This window comes from Halichoeres trimaculatus, unplaced genomic scaffold, assembly GCF_033239565.1.
Source record: "Halichoeres trimaculatus isolate MK-OKI-2021-1 unplaced genomic scaffold, fHalTri1.1 fHalTri1_scaffold_4, whole genome shotgun sequence".
Classification (NCBI taxonomy): Eukaryota; Metazoa; Chordata; class Actinopteri; order Labriformes; family Labridae; genus Halichoeres; species Halichoeres trimaculatus.
The window spans coordinates 33,028,488-33,052,523 of NW_027437182.1; the positions used below are offsets into that span (position 1 = coordinate 33,028,488).

At 40.4% G+C, this 24,036-nt stretch overlaps 1 protein-coding gene across 1 annotated transcript in view; it reads right to left on the reverse strand.

Annotated features, from left to right (window-relative positions):
- Positions 1 to 2,413: 2,413 nt before the first annotated feature.
- The window catches only part of tgfbr3 (transforming growth factor, beta receptor III), a 121,266-nt gene continuing 99,643 nt past the window's right edge, over positions 2,414 to 24,036 (reverse strand). Inside the window, exons 14-17 of the mRNA XM_074668369.1 lie at positions 23,623 to 23,749; positions 15,870 to 15,920; positions 14,043 to 14,150; positions 2,414 to 7,777 (exon numbers count right to left, since the gene is read on the reverse strand). Coding sequence (XP_074524470.1) covers positions 7,656 to 7,777; positions 14,043 to 14,150; positions 15,870 to 15,920; positions 23,623 to 23,749 — 408 coding nt within the window. The 3' untranslated portion in view covers positions 2,414 to 7,655. The remainder of the gene's footprint in view (positions 7,778 to 14,042; positions 14,151 to 15,869; positions 15,921 to 23,622; positions 23,750 to 24,036) is intronic.

A 24,036-nucleotide genomic window follows, 5' to 3' on the forward strand; every position in this document is an offset into this window, starting at 1 on the left:
TATTGGACATAATGGGTATACACATATCATGCATATTTACAGCATATATCAAAAGGAGAGAAAAAAAATAAAAAAAGATCATAAAAATGTTTTACACATTTACAAAATGCCCGAATAAGGCAATCTTGGCAACATGGTGAAGCTCAACATCTTCATTGACTGATTTGAGATTGAAAAAAAGTGAAACTGCAACAGAGGGGCCCAAAATCATCCACTCACAGTCTGTAATAAACATTTCATGATCACAGAAAACACACACACACACTTCATACACAAATTACACATTCATAAAACAACATGAGGTAGTCAAATGGTTATAAAAGATACAATCAATATCTCCAAATATGGACTGTGCTCCATCTACAAGTCTCATAAAGAGGACACACACTCTCAACAATGCTCCTTTTCTTTTAACTGGTATCATTGTTTCATATTATCTCAATGAATTTTCTCAGAGGAAGGAGCTGTGGAGCCTTTCCCAGCATGCACTGAGGCAAAAAGCCGGGAGGAATGTTAGAAAGGCAGCTCTCATGGACTGTAATGTTAGTTTGAGTGAAAGAATATCCCCCAATTATCTCAAATGAGAAGATTAGATCCAGAACATAACTTGAGGCTCAGCCACTTAACAGCATGACACGAGGGGGGCGGAGGAGATAATTACACATGGGAGAAGGATTCACCGCAGTCGATAAGAGAAACCTCAAAACTACAGGAACGTCAGAAAGTCTTAATCCCACAATGACCGCTGATTACAGGCTGCAGCGCATTTCAGCTCGGGGAAACACGGATCCTCTCCGAGTGTGTCTGTGTACAGAGGGACGCAGTGTTCACAATAATGCTGCATGATAACAGCACCAGAGCACTATCTATCACTGCTGTGTATTTACTCTGAGCTTTACTGAATAGAGGTTTCAGCGGGGACTTTGGCACGGGCGCTCCTGGCAGCCTGCCCGATAAAACAAACAAGCTCTAATGTTGCTCTAAGACCGAGTGGTTCCAACGCAACTCAATAAAAACCATTTCTCAAGTGTTATTGAAAACTGTTTAGTTTCCAAAAGCAAAATGAAATGGTTGGACTTTCTCCATCCTTCACTGTAACTGAATACACACACAGTATAATACACTGCCCTTTCATTTGGGTTGAACCGCTGCCATCAGAGGTTTTCGCCTTGATTTCATTTTGTCATTACTTGCAGGGGATCTCCTGATTGTTGTGACAACAGGAGAGCGCAAACAAGTTGGTTATCTGGGTGTTGTTATGTGATACAACAGTAACCAGCGTGTGTGTGTTGGAAAGAATCATGTTTGTTTACAGTGACCCATGGAAAGAGGACTAACAATTTAAAGGCAGGGGACAGAAAACATGATGCTGACAAAATGAGAAAATTGGTAATGTGGGGTAAAAATTAAGAGTGGAGGAAGGTTTGACTATCCTGTTTCCATCCCTGCAGAGAAAACATGCTTTTTATTTAGAGTTAGACAAACATCACAGTGAGGCACTGTGAGCTGTGTCAGTAAGAAAAAAAAGTTCAATGCGCATTTAGAATCAGTGTAATGTTGTTAAACAATATCAGATAAAATGAATTTGGTAAAATTAAAAGGTCTAAGATTGTGTTAAGTTAGGTGAAAGCAACTTCCACTTTGGAAAGCAAAGCCAATGCCAATGACCGAGAAACTGCAGTTCCCCAAGTGTCCACTAGAGGCTGGCTCCAAAAGCCAAAAAATCTCATTAAAGCCAATATAGACCCCTTCATTGTTTGTAAACCATTGCGGATGTGCGGCATTTTGGCAACAGAAGTACACAGTGGTTTTACAAGCTACACCAAAAACACAATTTTTTATCTGAATAACATCACTTTTGCCCTGTGATTGACTGGCGACCAGTCCAGGGTGTACCCTGCCTCTCGCCCAATTTCAGCTGGGATAGGCTCCAGCCACCTGCAACCCTGAACAGGATAAGCGGTATAGAAAATGAATGAATGAACATCACTTTTAAGAATGGTGAATAGAGATAGACCGATATGGGTTTTCAGGGCAGATACACATGCCCATAATCAGTAGTCAAGGAAGCCGATAACAGATATTTGGAGCCGATATTCAACTGCAGTCCAAATAAAAATATTGGCGCCAACACTTGGCTTAGCTCAAAGCCCTAAGCATATGTTCATTAAACAGCTCTGAGGCACGGCAGCTGAAAATAAAAAGCTCCCTAAAGTTTTCGACAGTATGCAAGTTTTCTAAAAATGGCTCTGTGTGTCACCAATCAGATAGCACTTTGGGTGGGACAACACTAGAGACAGAGTAGTGACTGTAGACAGAGATGGGCAGCTGTGTTGGACACAAAATAACAAAATCTTAAATTTAATTTCTTAACAGCGGCCAGATCTTTTATTTATTTGTTTTTTTTTTAAAAAAAGGCGGATTCCGATATGCTTCAATTAGCAAAATGCTAAATATTGGTGCCAATAATCATCCTGGCTAATAGAGTAGTTAACAGTTTGATAATTTGCTGTAGTTTTACTGTGAATGCAAAATCTGTTTCTGTTCATCATTTCATTCTTCGTACTGGGTCTTCAGTGTCATATTTGGTCATAACCTCAGCTCCAAACCAACTTTTTATGAACTACGCAAAATAAAATCTGGATTTAGAATAACATAGGTTAATGTATTTACAGTCAAACCTGGTCAACTGAGGTCCCTGGTGTTTCAGTGTAAAGTGTGACCCTGTTAACTGGTGACTCTCAGTCAACAATCACTCAAAAACTCAGCTGAAAGTCACCAGTTAGCATGGTCAAATTTTGTACTGAAGCACCAGTTGATCGGTATCACTCTGTAACATTGTGATCCTGTTAGAAACTTTGATGTTGCTCACAGTTTTAATTCAGAGTGTAAGGGACGCTAACGATGAAGCTAAATGCTTCTTTTGTTGCCAAAATGCGTGCACTTCTTTGCGATGATGTAGGTTGTAAAGGGATCGATATCAAAACCCCTGTTTGTACAGCAGACTCCAACGTGTTTACAGTCTGGTACAAACAGTTTTGCTCTTTGCTTCATTTCTTTATGAGTTTATTCTGCACGGTTGTTTCACAAAGCATCCATGCTGATTATATAAAGGCTGAGAGTTCTGCATAACTGGACATAATTAGGGGTGTGCATGATTAGAGTGACACTTTGGAGCTGTTTGCCAGGCGGTTGAGCTGTGGCCTCAGCTTGGCCTCTTTGCATGTCTGTAGAGCAGCCTGAAGTTATTTGGTGTCAGCATCTCCTGATATGATGACCGCCTTCTCTGGGCTTCATAATGCCATTAGAGAAACCAACAGTGACGTTAGCGAGGCAGCATCCCAGTTTTATACAAGCTGTGGGCAGCAGTAAAATGATCAATGATGCTAACAAAGCAGAGGAAATAAACAGATGGTGGAAAGTTATTGGAATGAAACCCTCACAAACTTTTCAGTAAGGGCGGGTCACGCTTATTGATTCTACTCCCTGTTTTCTCCCATGTGTTTGAACGGTTATCTCCACCTTATCTCACACTATAGATTCAATCTTTTGCTGTAGTTTATTTTTAAAGTCAGAGCCATTACATTTTGACAGGTTTGATAAAATCCAATTTATGAACTTCATATGAAAATAACTTTTTGTGTGAAGATCTAAAGTTAGATTGGGTCCAAACAATCAAAAGGAGATTTGACCCATGAATAAAAGCAGATAACGTCTCTAACGGGGAACATATTCATCAAACATAAGCTCAATCCAGGTTTTATGACACATGATTCAGGTAGCATCTGAAATACAGAATGAAATAAACATTTCAGAGCAGCTTTCTTTGCTTTTCAAACGTGATAGAACGGAAAGTTTTGTGCATTAACTTTAGTTTTTTGAATTCTTTAAAAAACAAGCTCAAAGTGTGATTCCTTAGTATAAATTCAGCATTACAAATATGAGTCTTAGTTTTCATCCAAGTGTCATAAAACGCGTCATGAGTCCAGTATGAATGAAGTGAATAAGTTCCCCTAGAAACACAAATGTTGTAAGAGCACATCCATAAATTTCACAGTACTTTCACACACAAGACAATAAATTTCTCTTGGTAAATATATTCCAAAATATAATTCTTTACACAAATATATATATTTTTACTCTGTTCCCTCTGTAGAAAGCTTTATACATGTTTACATAAAAGAATCAAAGGTTGAGATATCATACATTCTGTTTTTCTGATGGTGTAAAACTTCCCTCCTCGGTTTCAAAGGGCCCACAGATGGTCTGATAAAAAACACAAACAGGTTGGAGAAAAGGCACGGCAGCAAACATTCATCGGATTCTGAGACGGTGGGGGAATCGCAGTGTTGCAGTTTAAAAGAAATAAGATAATATAGGAGTAATTCTGTAATAATGAGCTCCAGCTACAGCTTATTAACACTCTCAGTGCCAAGATTTATACACAAGAACAGGATTAAACACACACACTGTACATATGACTTAATAATGTGACGATCCATCAGACAATAAGCTGAACGTTGAATAAACAGAAGCATTTACTCTTAAGGCACTTTAAAATGCTTCTTTTTTTACTTTTCTCCAATTCGTAGATTCACTTTTTTTTAACCTATTTAATTTTATCTCTAAGTTTTGGTCTAATAGCACTAGCTTAAAACTGTGTATTTAGGTATTAACTCTGAAATAAAATAGTAAAAACATCCTACATTGTAGAGGAACTCATAAAAACAAAACTATATAAACTTTTCTAATCCATAATCTTACTTAATATCTTTAAATTATGCCCTAACCCTTTCATACATCACTTCTCATTTAGCCCTTTTCAAAAACACTCTGCCAATTTCTGTCTTTATCCAGAAGTTCTCAAACAGGATCAGCTCGTACTTCAGCTCATAACATCTGTGAGTATTTACAGCACTTACAAAAATATACAGGTTTGAACAGAACAGCTTAACATTTTGGAAAATGTGCTCGAGTCAATGAAGGATGCCGGTTAACTTAGCTTAAAAACTACAAGCAGAGGGAAGCAGCTAGCTTAATCCATCTCAGATGACTTGAATGTTGTGTTCAGAGTTTAAGACAGAGCCTGCTAGTTAGCTGTTAGCTGAGGATAAAGAACTGATAGCTAGCTTGTAGAAGCTTGTAATTTCTTGAACTATTTAGACTTTGTGATTTAGAAGGAACCCTTTGTGTTATAAATTCAGTTAATTTGCGTTGTTTCCTTTAATTTATGCTAAGCTAGTCTTCCACCTACTGTGTCACGGCTTGAACACACCGGCTGCGTGTTCTGTCCAGCATCTAGCATGACGACAGACAGCTGGGGTCAAAGGGCTTAAGAGTTTCCCTACTTCCCAATCCTTTAACCCCTTACTGCCTGAATTAATACTTATAAAAATAGATTGTTTTCATGTGGTTTTGCATTCTTACAGATGTTGAATTAAGTGGAGATTGCAAATTTGAGTATAGTACACACAATAGCTAAAACAGACATGAGAAGTTCATCCCCTGACGAATTTATTGTGACATAGTGGATCTGATACGACCTTTGGTTTGTGTAGAATATGAAGCAATAGGCAATGATGAGATATAAAGGTCATATCAGCTGCATCAAGACCTGACAAGGTATGTCCCAAATTTGCGACAACAGGCATAAAGGGGTTAATGAGCCTCTCCTCAATCTTTTTTAGGCTGTAAAACCTCAAACCTGTCAATTCCTGGTCCGGTTGTGCTCATTATGTTGGTTTGTTGTTGGAGTCAGGATGAATATGATCTGGTTTTGACACAATTTGTTGCATTTTGATAGTCACTGGGTGCTTTTAGGTAGTTTCTGTGCACAACTTCCTGTCCTGCTTAAGCTGTTTTTTGTTATATTGAAGCATCACAGCTTTAGCATCTGTCGAAAATAGGACGGCTGTGTGTCTGCTGCGACCTGCCGGAGCAGAGACGCAACAGGGACACAGACGAACTAACACATTGAGATGAATGGAAACCTATCTGATCCGTGATGTAGCCTAGTCAGACTGGAGATGAATGCGGCTTATTTGGGTATTTGTTAAAAAAAAAGACAGTGTAAAAAATGGATGATATGACAGATGTCCAGAAGTGAAGCCAAAATGTGGCGTTTGTTCTACTGGGTCAATTATGGGTCACAAAGCTGCCCCCCTCTGTGTTGACAGATGAGGTCAAACTACACAGACAAAATGTACATCTGACGTATTTTTCTTTGTCATTTCCTTTTATTTCATACCGCTAATTATCTGATGTCTGGGTTTAGTAAAAATCAGTTATTCAAAGGGTTTAGCCCTGTATCTGACAGCTCTGTTAACACGTGTGCTGCGTGCACCTGGCTGGCAGAGTGGAGATGGCACAGTGATGGCCAAATCACACCTGAGCTGCCTCTGCTCCGTCACAACACCAGATCTGACAGGTTTTAATTTAAGCCATTGTGTTAACTCACGCTGGCTCTGGATCAGATAGCAAAGACTTCTATTTTCTCAAATGCTGTATCAACACCACATTAATTAGCACAGAGCTGATCAAGCAGGAGAGGAAGTCATTTACTAAAACTGGATTAGAACATCCAGTTATTTGACGTTTTGTTTGTCTTGATTTTGCATTTGTCTGCCTCAAGCTGCAAACGAATTTCCCTGTGGGGACAATAAAGATACATCTGACTTTTGAGTTGACTTTCAAAATAAAATACATTGTGGTCACACCAGATTGTATTTCAGACTAACTCCAAACAAAGGGACATTTTGGCTTCACTTTTTCCAACTGGATTGTCGTCCATCTATACAAACATCAATGTGGCCAGCTTTGACTCAGCACAGAGATATGAGGGAATTTATCACATTTTCCAAAATGTTACGGCGTTCTGTGATGCTAAACTAAAAAGGGAACACATAATGCCCCGGTGTAGTTTCATAACATGAATGAGTCTCAGACCCACGTCCACTGAAAAACTCTACTAAATCTACTGAGAACAAAGCAGACACCTATGTGTGCTTTCATCGTTAGGGATGTATCAGCAAAGTGATTACATTATAATCTTTTATAAACACGTCTTTTTCACATTTTTCTGTCACATTATTTGGCGTTTACTCCTCTGTATACATTCAATAACTACACGTTCCTTAAAAAGCCCTCATCCCCCTCTGTGAGACGAGGGCTTACATTTGTACTGCACTTCTGTCCGCATGTTTTTAGTGGTTGCTTCGCTCTTTTGCCCCTTTAAGGTTAGCATGTCATACAGTCGGCGTAACAGCCATCCACATCTCACTTACTGATGCTGACGTGCTGCTGCTGCCTGACGGCTTTCTGTGCTGTCTGACTACACCTGCCAGATATAAACAGCCTAAATCCAACCATTTATGGTCAAAACAAAGAGCTGTGATAGGATTTAAAAACAGCATTGGGATCAGACAGAAAGCCTGAATTTGTTTGTGTAGGTTTTTGACCAAATAACACCAGGACAGCATCTAGTGAGGTGGATATAAGAGATCTACAAAAGGAGCAAAGGTGTTATTATTACGATCATTATTCTCAATAATACTTTTTATCTTCTGATTGCATAATTCCTTTCATGGAAGGAGATCAACACACCCGTCCCCCTGAACGCAGATCCCTCCGGCGCCCTGTCAGGGTGTCATCCTGGGCTACGCCGTGCTGCTGCTGGAGCAGGGAGTGCTTTGTGTACTTCCAATACTGTGGGCTGCGCTGCTGTTCTCTGAGGCAGGCTGAGACTTCTGGACCTGCTGTGTGGCTGCAGCCGCCTCGCCTGGACACAGAGCAGAGGAGGGAGGGAGAAAGAGAAGGGAATGGTTATAAATGAGAGGCAGACGCGGAAAGGAACTTGACAAATAGTTTGGTTAAAAGGTACAAATTACTCTCCTCTACAGCACTGCAGCCTCCACTGTTCCTCTGCCTACAGCTTTGATTATTCAACAGGTTCAAAAACACTTTTAAAAACAAATTTGGTGCTTATTAAGACCTACATAGGGTTGCAGAGGGTTGGGAGATTTGAAGCACATTTCAGGAAAGTTTCCTGAAACTGTCCATTTGCATTTTAGCTCAGGAACAGTGGAAATTTTTAGGGTTTTATTGCCCTTAACTTAAATGATTTTTGTTTTTTTACCAATTCCAGGGAAATTTTGTCTCAGGAATTTGGAATTTTTTTTGGGGGTATTTTTATATATCAACTTAATTCAAACACTTTGCATTAGACATGTTTGCATGCATGTCTTATAACAAACCAAAATATTTTATATTTATACATCGATATGATGAAATGCAGTTAAGATCAATTCCCCAGAATTCCCAGGATATTCACGTTCATTCTCTTTAATTTCCGATTTTTTTTCTTAGAAAGTCGGGCTGCACGATTTGGCCAGAAACCAATATTTCAATATTTTCTGTTATATCATCTGTTATATCATACATATTTTTTTATTTTCTGATTTCTCCTCTTAATTCACTATAAAAATATGGGTTATTTTTTAACCCAACACTGGTTAAATATTGACAGAACACATGCTGGGTTATTTTGACCCAACAAGTTGGGTTGGTTGTGATTAGAGCGGCACGATTATCGCAATCGCAATCGCAATCGCAATCGCAATCGCAATCGCAATGTCAGCACATGCAATTACGTAATCGCAAAAGAGGTTATCGCAATCGCAATGTCAGCACATGCAATTCAGATTTTTCTCCATGATAACCAAGCAAGCCTGTAGACTCATCATGACACAACTTTTTTTTATAAGCACAATCGCAATATTGTCCACCTAATCGCAAATCGCACTTTTTCCCCAAATCGTGCAGGGGGGGGGTCGAATGAGTGGGGGTAAACTGGGGGTAATGTTCCTGCTGGTCACGCATGCGCGAGCGTCAATCCAACATGTTGGGTAGTCCAAAATAACCCAACACAATATACTGAAAATTACAACCCAACAGCTAATAACTCAACTATCAACTACAATAACCCAGCAATCTGGGTATTTAGATTACCCAATTTAATGAAAACAACCCAATTAAACTAACCAACAGTCTCAACCCAGCTGTTGGGTTGAAAAAATAACTCAACAATTTTTTGTGTGTATGATTTCTGAAAAGACTGAACAGCTTTGGTTCCCTTTTTTAAGGCTTAAAAGATTTCTTGCAGGTCTTAAAAGTTACATCAAGGTTGATAATTATAACAGAAATCTGTCCCTGAGACCTTTAATGATGAAACATATGATCCATGGTTTGCTTTGCCATAGCATGCATGTGTTCACTAGAAATAAAAAGACTAACTTGAGTCGTCTTTAACACTTTGTTATCTCGTTTTTTTAATACACCACCTCACGCAGAGTGATCTGTTCTCAGCACACTGCACTTGGCACATGAGCAAACCCCAGCACTGGGATCTCTGGACTCCATCTGCCTGAACTTTAACCATCTTCAAGTACAATCTGTGACAGATTCACAGCTTGTCTTCAATTGAAAGGACCCCAAAATATCACCTCAGAGAGCCCAGAGACAACGACTAACATCCACACTGACAGAAGACACTTTGAACATCAGGGCCAAAGAGGATCCCAGCGTCTGGAGTTGATTTCTTTTGTTATCTGGGATGAGTTATCACGGCCTCAGTGGATACAGCAGAACAAACACATGACAGGACTCTCTAATTGAAACTCAAACCTCTCGTGTGTTTATTGCCCTGTGCTGAGATATGCGTTTCATGTCAAAGACTCTCAGGGCTCGATGATTAAGAAAGGAGGAGCTAATAAAACTTCTTAAACTTGTTTACTGAAAACATCTCTGTCAGATAATGAATGTGTCTTGAGTTGAAGCCAGGTCTGTGTTGAATCTGAGTTTTTGGCTCAGTTATTACTACAATCTGTTCTCGGGCTGAAAAAGGGAAAAGTCCCAATTAAATCTCCTCTCCTGGACGCAGATTTTCTGCTGACAGTCTGGTTTGGACTCTAGCTTGTGTATGTATACATAAGGGCTCACATATATGACAGGCACATGTGTCCACAGGCGATCCTGCATCCCCTCCCTCTTCAGGGCCCCTGAGTTCTGCTAATGTTTACCAGAGCAGAGCTGCCAGCAGTTTTCCCCTCTCAGGACCAAAAGCTCCACGAAACAAAGGGACCTGGGAATTTCGACAGATGATATTAATCCAAGTCCAATATTATCTTTCGAGATCGGAGAGATAAAGGACGCTTTTCATGTCACAGGAACATGCTGTGTTTGAAAACTGGTGCAGCAGATGTCTGACTCAGGAACAACAGGGATTAAACTCTGAACAAGAATCAAACCTTGTCCAGGAGCGTAACCCCAGTATCTCTGTGCTTGGACAATACGTTAAATCCATAATGTTTATAACAAAGCTCAGAATTATGTGCTGCAGAAAACTCCTTTCAAAGCTGAGACACAGTGAAACGCTCTAATTTGACAAGTGATGAAAAGACTTTGTTATCCTTCGATCAACAGCAGAGATGGAGTGCAGCGTGGAGGGGCGGGATAAGTCACTTTACATTAATAAACTGACTGCTTACTACGTCCCTTTGTCAAAGGTTGGAGACATACAAAAACAAGAGTCTGACGTTCTTAATCACATCAAGAAACCTTTTCCATTATCGCACAAAAGTTGTGTTTCTGGACGATTTAGAAACTAACTGGACCTTTTTGTAGCATTTTGAACTTAATGTCTTTTTAAAGCTCCAACTAGACAAGAAAACCGGGAAGAAGGGGTACAGGGCCCGAGCTGTGAACTTCAAGGACTGAAGCCTCTGCATCAGGGACGTGTGCTTTAACAACAGAGATAAACCAGCGCAAGAGAAATGTAATCTGGTGAATCTGCTATGGAGGAAAATATCAACACCGTGATGAACAATCTCAAAGTTTGCACTTTCATTATAATTTAAAGTTTTTGTCTAAATCTGCTGTTCTGCATTTTTACTAGCGCCAGTTTCCAGGATTCAATGGCTCTGCCTGATCACCTGAATATGAGATCTTATTACTTTTTTTTTTTTTTTAACTCAGAGAGAGCCTTTACATCTACATCTTGGGACCCAACAATGGCCACCATCTTGCACCGCCATGTTTCTACAGTAGCACAGAACAGGCAAATTAGTTAGTTACTTTTTTTTTGTATTTAGTAAGTGGTTAAAAGAGTTGCGCACAAAACAATTTGCACTGATAGTAGGGATGCACAGATTCAATCCAGGAACCAGGTTTAGGCTGATATAGACTCAAAAAGTTAGACCAAATATCATGACATTTGACTGATGGGGCAGATCTATTCAACTTGTTTCTGTGTTAACAACAATGTTGTACTACATCATCAACACCAGTAGCACTGTTCACCTGTGCTCTGCAGAGCTACAATTTCATGAAGGACAATAACTACAGCAGTTTAGGAGATTAAATTTCATTTGTTTCATTTGTTGATTCCCCACTGATCCTCTGCTGAGGTTTACAGGTAAACAGGAAGTCCTGTTAGTGTTAGAGAGTTACTCATGCACATCTACACATTTATAATCCCATAAAATAATAATACAGTCAGTACCATTTTGGTTTAAAAGTTAGAAAATCCTTAAGTCAATAAAACATAATTCTGTCTCATCCTCATGTTAATGAATAGAGAACGTTAAATTAATATTGATATCAGATTGGATCAGTATTGGCCGATACCAAAGCCTAAATACCAGTGTTGATCTTGGGGCTTAAAAAGCTGGATGCATCCCTACTTGATTGATATTTTGGTGGTAAAACCTGACAGTTGGAGTATTATTCTTATGAAATCACAAGAGCCTCAACAATGGGGGCCCAGCAGGTGAGTGCTTTATCTAGAACCTGTCTATCAATTTAACACTTAAAATTCATTAAAATCTAGTCAATGGACCTTAAAACTTTATTTTTTTGATTTTTACAACTGTCTTTTTTATTTTTCGTGGTCTCTTTTAGTGATTTTTAATGTCCTCTTTCATGGTGTTTTAATGTCTTTGTGTGATGCACTTTGAGGTGTCTCTTTTGCTGAAATGTACCTAAAATAAACCTGACTCGTCTTTGTCTTCTGGCACATCAAACACTCAATGAACTATATCTAGTTTGGACATATTTTTTCCCTAAAGTAATATGTTTTATTGATTAAAAGTCTGGCCAGAAGATGGAAAAGTTATTACAACCCATCTTAAGCTCAGTAGATATATCTACTTCACTGTTGTTGTTTTCATCTCTCCTCCAAAATGAAGATATGAACCTGAAGGTGATCCCAGAAGAGTAATCAGCTGATAATTAAAGTCCTTAGTATCTAGCTGTCTTGGTTTTTATGATTGTTGGTATAAACTTCACATCAGTCTGTCCCAAAGCTGAGGATAAAACCCTGAAATGAGTCAAACTGCTCGTACAGCTGAACAAAGAAACTCCTGAACGGTTTCCCCTCCTCTCAGAGTTGATCTCATCGTTACCCAGCGTGTGATCACCATTACTTTCTAATCTTGTTGCACATGTTTGTGTCTCAGAGCAGATAATGTGTGAAATTTCCCCTCTTGTAAGAGATTCGGTCTGTTTTCACAATTGTTTCTGATCTTTTGTTCGTGTGTTATTTCACACGTCGGGTTGAGGTGCGGAGCAGATCTGTTGGCAGTCTTACTGCAGCCCTGGCAGAGGGAAGATGGATTTTATGTGCCAAGATAATGAGCAAAACGTCAGAGGATATAAAGTGGGCTGTGTTTGAAGCATTGATATTTGTAATTGCCTTTTGGGGAATCAAGCAGCGATGACCATGAAACCTCAAATTTAATGCCAACGAGTGAGTGAAGCTCAGAAGAAGGGAAAAATTTCCCCTCAAGAGACTGAGAACCCTGTCCTCAGAGCCTGAGGGGACTGACCCAGTCTGTTTTCATGTTTCATCACCCGGTACACGGGTTTAAAATACTCTGACGGGATATCTTTGGGTTGTTGTTTTGGGGATCTCCATTCTTGGGGTTTATGTGGAACAGCCGATGTTACCATGTAAGGTCATTTTAGCTAAGTACGCTTAAAAACAAATCCCTGTTTTAGTAACATCAACAGGCTCTTCATCGCAACATTTAGAAGTCCTTCAGCAACATTCATGCTTCCACCTGCGTCTCTTCTTACTTTTAACCTCTTTCTTTGGAGAGTGCTTGTGTTTTTTGGTTCTGAGAAAAACCCATAAAGCTTAAATGAAGTGGCTTTCTTAAAGGCAGCCAACACCAATATTGTGTTAAAGATAAGGGCACTTAAATCTGACAGCTGATCTTTTCTGCTACTAGAAAATGTGTCCAGTAAATGCTGATAAATGTGACTTTGCAGCACTTTCAGTCATAACTTTCAGCAGAGCTGACGAGTGTCCGTATCTTCATTCCTAAACCTTCAGGAAGGATGATTTACTCTCTCAGCTTCTTTGTTAACTTTGAGTTAACTTAAAAACTCACAGTGCTGTGTTTTATGAAAGCCTGCTTAGCTCAAACACTGGTCCATGAAAGAGGACCGTGGAGAACACATCAGCCGTGGGGCAGCAGGTCAGGGGCACGGCGGATCAGCAGTCAAGCCGTCAGGTCAGCGAGAACAGGGCAGCTCTATGCAACGGTGAACTCTGAGGGCTGCTGGGAGCTCACTTCCTCTCAGGGGTCAGCAGGGGTCGACAAGCAGGGGATGATGGGGAAGGTCTTGGCATCTAATGGACAGATTGTGTGTCTTTTCCTGTGAGGGCCACTCACCCAACAAGGGGAATTTCCAACTCTTCTCCAGCCATTGTACTGAGATTATTCGCTGACCACCCTGCGGCCCCGAGAAAACATTCAAAGGCAGGAAAGAGAAGAGCTCTTGCTGCTGACCAACAGGATATATTTACAGTGGAGGAGTCAATATGTTATTGTGAACTGGCCTCAGTCAGCAGCAGGATGTTTGGCAGTCTCAGCGGCACATTTCTGGCACAGAGACGCTCGGACATTCCTCTGCATCTTATCTTTTCATTAATGTGGAAGAAAGGTGAGCCGGGCTGTGGAGCAGCAGGTAAAGGAACCTACCTGTGTGAGAGTAAATACACCACAGGGCTCCGGTCAGCAGAGCTCCGATAGCAAAGGCAGCAAAGGCGATCCCAACCACGGTCGGAGTGTCCAGGACGTACAGCGTGCCTGGTGAACACAGCAACATGACAAAATGTAAATATCCAACCATATGTGACATAAATCATGACTTTTAAATCTCCTAAATATTCAATTCCTAATGCAGGGTACAGAAGTGAAACATGAATAAAATAAAATTACAAATTTTACAGTGTGTTTCCTCTTAAATCAGACTGTACAGCCTCAAACCTCCTGTGATGAAAATGAAATAAATAGAGAGATAAATTTAAGTGCAAAAAACTGCAGTTCCTCAGGTGTCCACTAGAGGCTGACTACAAAAGCCAAAAAAACTCCATTAAAACTTATATCAAAATGCTGTTTATTCAGCACAATTTACCATATTTACAGCCAGCACAGACAAACAGATTGGGCCCCTTTACTTTGTTTTATAAGAACTGTACAGAGGTACAGCGATTTTCTTACAAATCCCTTTACAATGTACATCACTATAAAGATGCACATGCATTTTGGTGATGCAAGCAACTTTTAGCTTGATTCATTCAGGCGAGTTAGCGTTCTTTTAACTTTTAATTAAAACTGTAAGCAGCATAAAAATGTTCGATTGTTCAGCAGACAGTTGCCAGAAACAATTCTGTATCAAGGAGTCAACTTGTATCAAGTTCTGACTGTTACAGAGCACCTGGTGTTTTGGAGTGAAGAGTGACTGAGCTAACTGGAGACCTTCAGCTGAACGTGTCAGTCATTGTCGGCCGGTAGTTACCAGTTAACAGGGTCACACTTTACACTAGAACACCAGATATGTCTGTGGCTGTGAGTTATTAAATATGTTTCTGTTTCAACCACAGTTCACAAGGTTTGACTTTAAAAATGTTGTTAACTGATTAAATTCTAAATCCAGTTTTTATTTTGTGTAGTTCATGAAAAAGTTGGTTTGGAGCCAAGGCATGACCAAAAACGACAGAGTACTCAACACAAGACAAAAACAAAAAGGGAAAGTTTAAATTATGATTAACAGAAACAGATTTCATGTCACAGTTATACTACTTTATACCATCAAACTATTACCCAGTCTTTATAGAAATCTTAAAATGCAAAACCATTGTTATTCAGATATATTTGGTGCAATTCTCTATCTGGACACCGTTTTCTGGATCCTTTATTTTAACCCAGGTCTCAGACTCAGTGGCCTGTGTGCTCATGTTTGGATTTGGGAAGGTTTCTGGTTTATTGACACAAGTTTACGTCTTCACATGATGGTCTATAAATGTCCATGGATAATGTGGTCATAAACATCAAATAACTTGTGTGATCATACTCCTCTCTGACATACAGGCTGGACAAACATCCTTCCTTTAAATGTCTGTCCTCTTGCTGATGTAGTTTAATGTTTTTCAAAGTCATGTTAGGTATATTAGTTTTTTTTGGGTTGTTAATCCCATTGCCTAGCTTGACAAACCATCGTCTTCTGCAACACTTAGGCTGCCAAAATGTGCATACAGCTGTAATTGTTTACAAACTGTAAAGGGGTGTATAACTTTCAGCACATTTAGCACTTAGCTTAGATTTTGAATAGCATGCTAATTCAGCAGGCTAAACATGGATATTTTCCTACTGGTTCCATGTCCAGAGGAAGTTTTATATCACATCAAACTAATTTTGAAAGCTTGAAAGTTTATTAGTTAATGCTTTAGGCCAAACGTTGGACTGTTTTTAATATATGAACAACAAAAAAACAATACTTAGCACACATATAAAAAAACTGCTTACCCTCATTAGAAGGATCCTGTGGACTCGGCGGTGCTTTGGGAGTGGGAATAACTGAAAAAAAAAACAGAGATGGTATATATATATATATACTGACCATGGTGTATACTGTTTCATGGTATACATTTCAATTTTTAATTATTTATAAAAAACACAGTATGTGTTGCGAGTCAGCCTGTCAGCTACATGCCGGAGGATCAGCAGATTACTGATATTGCTGTGTGTTGATAAGCAGCTCTCTGAGGAATGTGACACAGAAACCTGGAGCAGGAAATGGCTGAAAGAGCTGCTATTCTGTGCGCTGACAGTGTCCTAAAGGATGAACTGACTGACTCCAGCCGGCTCCTCTAACCCATTTATTTCAAGTCATCTGGAAGGCTTTCAAAAGTGACTTAGCTCTAATGATGTCTTAACAAACAATACAAAGGCGCTTGTGTATGGCCAAACTCAATAGGCGCTCCTGGTACGTGTCCAAGGCTCGGGCACAAAGGATGCTATTCTTGGAGAGGACACCTTTAGGTTTTCATCTCCCATAATAGATGGTGACAGGTCATCAGAGAGGACTTTAATTTCAGAGGGGACGATGGCCAGAGGACGTCCTCCCTGCCACCCTTCACCCCCCCCCGTCCTATCGCTGGAGTGTTATCTGTCCCATGTGAAGTGTTGTGCTGCAGTAAGAATGCAGACAGTAGCCGCTGAGGCTCCATGAGCAGAAAGAGGAAGAGTGTGTCCTTGGAAACACGACTCAAAGATTAGATTTTCTGTGGAGAAACTGGCCTGAAAACCATCAAAATTTACATAAAAAACATCCCCGGGATCACGGTTATCACGCTGACTTCCACGTACTTCTTTAGTCACGCCATGATGTTAAACTGGAACAGTACTCTGCTGGACATCTGTCAGATCGTGACTATTGTTCTTCTTTTCCATAGAAACAGGGAACAGTGTGGAGGTTAACTTATAACTCATGTTTGTGGCTTTGAGCTTTTGCCAGAGTTCAGATATCTCTACAAACGTCATTTGTTTGTCTAAGTTGGCTCGCTGCGGAAGGAGAGAGGAGCCTTTCATAGGAACTTGTTTTTGTTGACCTCTGCCCTCTGCTCACAGCGTGCAGAAACCACGGATGGCCTCTCTGAGACACCTGACAACAGTTGTTCATACTTATAAAGACGACTGCAGTTGAACTTGACAGTTCAAAGCCTCCAGCGGGAATAAACTTCAACCTGAAAGGCCTCTCACGCCTTATATCATCCCTCACTAATAATATTAAGTGGTTTCATACAGTTACAAAGGTTTTTTTCAGAAAAGAACAGATCTGTGTCTTTAGTGCTTTGTTTATTGGTAACAATCTGCTTTGGCAAGAACAGACAGTGAGCTATAAGTAAAAACATCCACGTCTTTGAGCTCTTAGATCATACATCTATAACTTTTGTTCCTCTTAATAATGAAGTGAGCTGTTTCATACTGACTCAGTGAACACATCAGCCCACATGGGGAACATAAAACCCCGTTCAGCAGTTTTTAAGACAATGCATCAGAAACAGTGATCTATCACGGCTCCTTTGTAAGACGAGCAAACTGAAGGCTCAGCACATCACAGGGAGAACTCCACACGTCACAGCCTCAGTTTAACACAGACATGATAGAATAACTCTGGTATTTTGATTTCTTTTAAAGCGTATTATGATTTATTCTCTAAAAATGTAAAAAAAACAAACTCTAGTTTCAGGTTTTGTGCTTTCTTTTACCGTCTGCTGGCTTTAACTTAAGTAAACCTACCTGAGCTGGTTTAATGATATCATCTCCTCTGCCAACCCTTCCAATAAATACTTCTCAACTTTTTCCTGAACGTTAGCAGATCCATAAAAAAGGAATAAAATTTACTGATGTTGTGAAGCAGTAAATCTACGTTTGACGGCAGAGCTTTGAGGCCGTTATGTTTTTCCATGCACCAAGTTGGCCACAAATGGCCCCCTTTGATTTGTAGATCAAGTTCTGCTCTTTGGGATGACGTCCAGTGCAGATCTGTGGCCGCTGAAAAGGCTGCTTGTTTTGTTTGCCATCCCTGCATCAGAGATGTCTTTGTGTAATAAAACACAGTCTTTGAAATTACGTTTTTTTTCCACTCTGTTTATTGCGTATCGCTGTTTACTTAATCTGCTCCATGGAAAACAAACCCGCTGCACTTGCATATTGATGTGGGCAAAGCCTGTTGCTTCCTACCCTGGACGAGCCGAGCAAACTCACGCCCTAATTACAGCACGCTGCAGAGGCTCACCAACATCCTCAGCAGTTTCTCTCAGATCAACACTGAGGCTCCTGTGCTCAAAAGTGACGGCATCTGTATCGGTGCCCAGCTCTGAAACCCAATGACCAGTTAAACTGTAATGAATCGACTCTCCACAGTTCAACATTTCACTGCAGAAATGAGCTGAAACTGGATTTAGAAGGCCAACATCTTCACAGTTAATGGAGGAGGAAAACGTCTCATTTATTAATCATGGAAATGTGTTATTAGCACATGGTTTAAACTGTGGTAAGACTTGTCATTGATACGGCGCAGTGGATATATGGGACTGTTAGTCATCATGTACTGTTGGGGAATGGCCCGTTTGGTTTTAGCATTAGCTGTATGCACTGCTGCCAAAAATTGGCCGATTAACTAACTGCATCTTCAAGTGAGGCAGATGCAGAGCGTCATATGTCCAGAAAACTCACTGGAAGACCCCGAACTAACAAGTTCAAGACGCGCATGCGTTCTCCACATCAAACATTGATAAAAATGTAAATTATGTGTCTCCTAAATCTAAATTAGTGATATATCTCAACATTACCACACTTTACCAAAGGATTCCCATTTTGTTCTTCAATGATAACGCATGAGCACAATGTCCGCCATCTCTAAAACAGCCTAACAGGTGAGGTGATCCTGCTGTTAGCGCCTGTAATGGTGAGGTCTACCTGGGCGTCAACATGGCTTATGCATAATACTAATCACTTTTTTTTTCAACGATAGTACAAACAATCTGTTTTCATCACTAATGGCTGGACCTGGTCAATTAATGATTGTAGAGCTGTGAAAAACGTTTTTTCATATTTCCTAAACTTCAAGTTAACTTACTGAAATAGTTTGTTTTTCCAAAGCAGGCTGTTGGACACACTGCAAAGGTCCCTTTAACCTTTGTTCTTTTAAATGGCCAGCAGGGGGCCATCTACCAGATCAGCAGTCCCCAACCTTCCTTCTGCCATGGACCGGTTTAATGCCACACAATATTCTTACAGACTGGCTCTTCTTCTTCTTCTAAAAAAGCCTCACTGGCTTTTTTAGAATGCCCAAAGAAACTTTCCAAAGATGTTTGTTTTTTTTGTCTATTTTGCTAGCTTGGGGAGTTTGACATCAAGAATGAGTCATACACTGGTATAACGGAGAGATTCTGGTAATTTTTCAAAACAAAACCTTATTCAGAATCAGATAATAAATCAAACTGAAATAATATAAGTTGAGTATTTTTTATGTGCGGCCCAGTATCAATTGACTCACAGACCGGTACTGGTCCACGACCCAGTCGTGGCCGTGACCGGGGGTTGGGGACCACTCTACCAGATGATAAATTTCAAGGTTACTTTATTTGTTCCCTTAGGTAGATTGGGTTTGTAGTGAATGAGTCTGCCTTCTTTTAACAACAGTCAGCACAAGACAAAACACAACAAAGAAAGTGAGAAAGTGCTCTGAAATAAACAGGTAGCCCTCATAAAAACAAAAAAGCAGTCTATAAAAACAAAAGAAGAAAGATGATCAATTGTCTTTCCATAAAATCAAGGTAAATGAAAAAAAGTTTAGAAAAAGTGCCATCAGTAAAAACATGGGGGAAAATAAAAAATAGATCAAAGTGAACTTGTTTCTACAGCATCAGAGCTACATTACCATGACCTGTTGATCAGAATGAGGCTGTGCTATAGCTCTTAGCTGAATAGTCTGGTACTTTATACTCACGTCCAGAAAGTAAAGTCTTAAATTCATAATTAAATGGGTGATAGTCACCGTTAAGAATCAGGCCAGACATCCTCTGTATCTGTGTGATTTACAGGGACTCTGGATGAAGCTGCGACTCTCCTATCAGCATGACTGTTAGTTTATGCAATCACACTTCTGACTGGATCTATCGCCAAAGTTGGCGTTTTTTAATAAATTTACGACCTTAATCCAGAGCTGAAAGTTTTTTCCATGCAACATGATGTTCTTTTATAAAATCTGATCTAATAAGACAGTAAAGGATGCTTTGGTGTGAGGCTTAGTGTGTGGCTAATGGTGAAAAGTTGATTTTACAGCAACTTTTTGGCCAGAACAGAGAGCAATCCTCTTTTACAAATATCAACTAAACAAGATAACTGGGGACAAGAAGGGCTTTCCTGAGGCCGCCCTTCACAAAAACCCTGGGTGACATGGAGCTGGCTTCAGAACAGGAGTGGCTCATCAAGACGTCCACGGTCCAGACCCACTGATAATGAACTCCTGGCTCTTTGTGGAGCTCTGGGAGGTGCTCAGCCCCATGATGAGGTATGTCTGACACTTCTTTGAGTTACAGTAAACATAACTTGTCATGTACTCACAGCGTGTGTTTATAAAAGTACAATAAGTAATCGATCTGCTGACTTCGCCCATTCTCTGTTGGTCAGATTGACTCTCACACTGTTTGAAGTGAATGAGTCAGTGAGCTGACTCAAACGGACCACAGATCTCTGAGTGATGTCATGGCTCAGAGGGGATGCTGATCTGAGAGGCTCTGGCCCTCCACCAGAGAGCGGGCACTCATGATATCACTCCATCCGAGCTGAAGTCATAATCAGTAAAATCTGGATTCAGGCCCCCTCCTCCAGTCCACAGTCCGCTCTCTCCCTGATCACTCTCACAGCCTTTCGGACAAACCAATGACTGTTCACGCTCCGATCAAGCCCTCAGGCCCTGGCTGGACCACCACTCCCCTCATTTCTCCATTTTCCCCCTCTCCAGTGGAAAGCTGAGGCCACAGTGAAGGCCCTAAGTGAAAACAACTGCAGCTTGGTTCTGTATGACACCTCTTTTTCCACCTCTCCCTCAGCACGGGCCGGTCCAGAGCAGCAGAACAGGGCCTCAGTTTGGGTTTACTCCCATCCACTGCTGTCAACCACATGCTAGTGTACACACACACACACACACACAAAAACACACTCTTGTGTACTGTCGCTTGTGTAAACAGACACAAATGTGCACACACACTTGCACACACAATGTAAAAGCACACACACACACCGCAGCTAATGATGACCAGATGTGAGGGAGTGATGTGCAGTGTTTTGTGGTTTTGGTTTAATCTCCAAGTGCTGGACTGAGCTTTCACCGGCCTCTCTCTGCACTGAAGCTCCTTTATCACACTTTATTCTCAAAACAACGGAAATCTGAGCTTCTTCAATGACGTGTAGCGCTGATCAAACAAAAGTATCAGAGATGGTGACAAGAAATTTCACTACCCATGAGCATCTTCTCAAGAGAAGTCAGCGTGAGGAAATGTTTTCCTATCATTACTGACAGGGCTGCAGGATATTTCCTTTCAGAATGGTGATGTGCGCATGTGCAATAATCATATCACAAGGTTGTGTGATATGAATAAAAAAGTCCTGCCTGGAGCTAAAAATATATTTGAGGCTTTCTATTTGGTTTACGTAGCCTTCCATTCATATATTTTTCACATAACATGCAACAACTGGCACAGTTATAGTACCTTCTCTGTTTTCTGTCGTCTCACCTGCTGTTTGGGGCTGAGCGATGTGCAGCGTGAGGGAATGGTGAATGTGAATGTGAATGTGAATGAGGCAGGGATTTTAACAATCTGAAAGTTACCACTGAACATTGGACGACTGATGGACATGCAAGTCTATACTGCTGGTTATAGTTGGTCCAAGAACAATTCTCATCCTAAAATGAGTGTGGAGGCAGCAGCAAAGACAATAGCTCAGTTCACAGGGACTTGGCTGTGGGACATGGGGGATGCTGGTTCGAGAGCCCAACATGTTCAAACATTTTGGGGGGACTCTAGCCAAAGTGCGTACAGAGGTACTGTGGACGTCATAAATGGACGCTCAGTATACGTCTTAAAAAGACGTCATCTGGAGTAACAGTCTGTACCTTCAGAAGACCAAAGTTTGACGTCCAAAAGTGACATTGAAACGACGTCCTCTGAGCATCTCTTTTCTCAGTGGGTTTGCTTTTACTTAATATCACACATGATGCTATATTTAACACTTTCAGGGATAAGGCAGCAGCTTTCAGATCTGTGTGTTCAACTTTGTCTTCAGTCAGAATGGGCTCTGTTTGTTTTTGAGATCTAAGCCTCGATCCTCTGAGCCAGCCCATTTTATTGTTTATTTCACATCCTCCTTCCCACGCCTTATGATTTTGTGAGCTGCCATAAAACTTGAAACAGTGACAGTTGAATGTCCAAGTAAGCTGTTGCTTAAAGTTCCCATCTACACGAAATGCATTTTCCTTGTTCTGAAAATTTCTCTAAACATGACTTTTATTGATTCACATCTCTGGCAAAAGATTATTCAAGTCTAAAAAAAGGCAAAAAGCAGAAGGAGGACAAACTCTGTGAGCTACTGGGTGAATGTGCATGTTGTGGCTCTGGCACTCTGGCAGGCTGGAGGGGCACTGCATATTAACATTCAATAAATAACCCTGTGATATTATTTGGTAGCAGAGGGAAGCTTAAATGATGGAACCTCTGTGCAGGAGCATGTTGTTAAGAAGTCTGACCTGGTTTGAGAAGAACCACCTGCTGGAAATATTACAGATCTATATCAGTAAGGAACAGATATCAGCACGATCAAGACTCTTTGCCAATGTAAATAGTGTGCAGTGAGGCAGAGAGAGACAGAGGCAGTTAGGTAAGAGTCTGTTATCAGTTCAAAGAGAGAACTTCAGAAAATATCACAATATACCATATTGACCTGAATACAAGGCCATGTTATTTTCTTTGAAAATAATGTGACAGTTGTGGGAGGTCGTCTTATAATCAGGGTCTATCTCTAAACACATGCTGATAGCTGTCCAGGGTCCCTGCAACATCAGAGAGCGCCAGCTTTTTGTAAAGCCAGTGAACTCACGGTGGCTGTGGTGATCTGTAAATTGCAGCAGAGACTCAGTGACAGGAGGTGAGATATAAAGAGGTGTGGTGATTGTCCAAAGCAAAGTGGACCAAAAGTTGGGCAAGTTGAACAACTGAGGTGGAGTAATGGTGCTAGTTTTAAGATAAAGATGGTCAATGCAGCAGAGACATCAAACAAAATCAGGCAGCCAAAATATATGGAGTTACGGAGAGTAATGTCTGAAGGTCCCATATCCATTAAAACCGTCTGAAAAAATGTGAACTGTAAAAGAAAAGCGTATCATGGTCCTTACGTAGAGATTGAGTTTGTTATTGAGAAACGTAATGAAAGCAAAACCATTACTTTTATTACATTTATTTTTAGCCAAATATCAAAAAAAGTCTCTAATTATTACTGTGATGATTTTTTCATTACTTCAAAATTTTAAAAAAGTTTCCTTAAACAAAGTTAATAATGGTTATCAGAGTCTTTTTCTGTAGATTGGTCTTGAAAAGAGAAGGCCGTCTTATAATTGGGATTGTCCTATATTCGGATGGATATGGTATATCTCAAGAAACAAAACTATTGCAATATCATTTTTCCCCAATATCACACAGCTCTAATTACTAACCTGTCATGTCTGGTTGACTGGTTCCATCCACGACGACTAACGGCTTGGTGGAGATCTTTTTGTTCATCATCAACGACAGGATACTGTCCAGATTCAGGGAGTCACACTTCTCACCAGGCTGCAAGCACTGTGAGAGACAGAGTTAGAGAAATGAAGGTAGAGAAGACATTTAAACTGAAAATTCAAACAAAACTAAATAAATAATAGATGGCTGCAAAATAAAAAAAAAAACACCATGGTTTTGTTCAAGCAAAATGCACCACATTTAACTACCTCAAGGAAATGCCTTCAATCACTCCTGACTCCTGGTTTCAACTTGGAAGTCAAACAAATGACAAACTCATGAGCTCTCACCTTACACTGATTGTAATCATAAGATAACAACTCCCTCCACAGTCACGTGTCAGCCTCAGG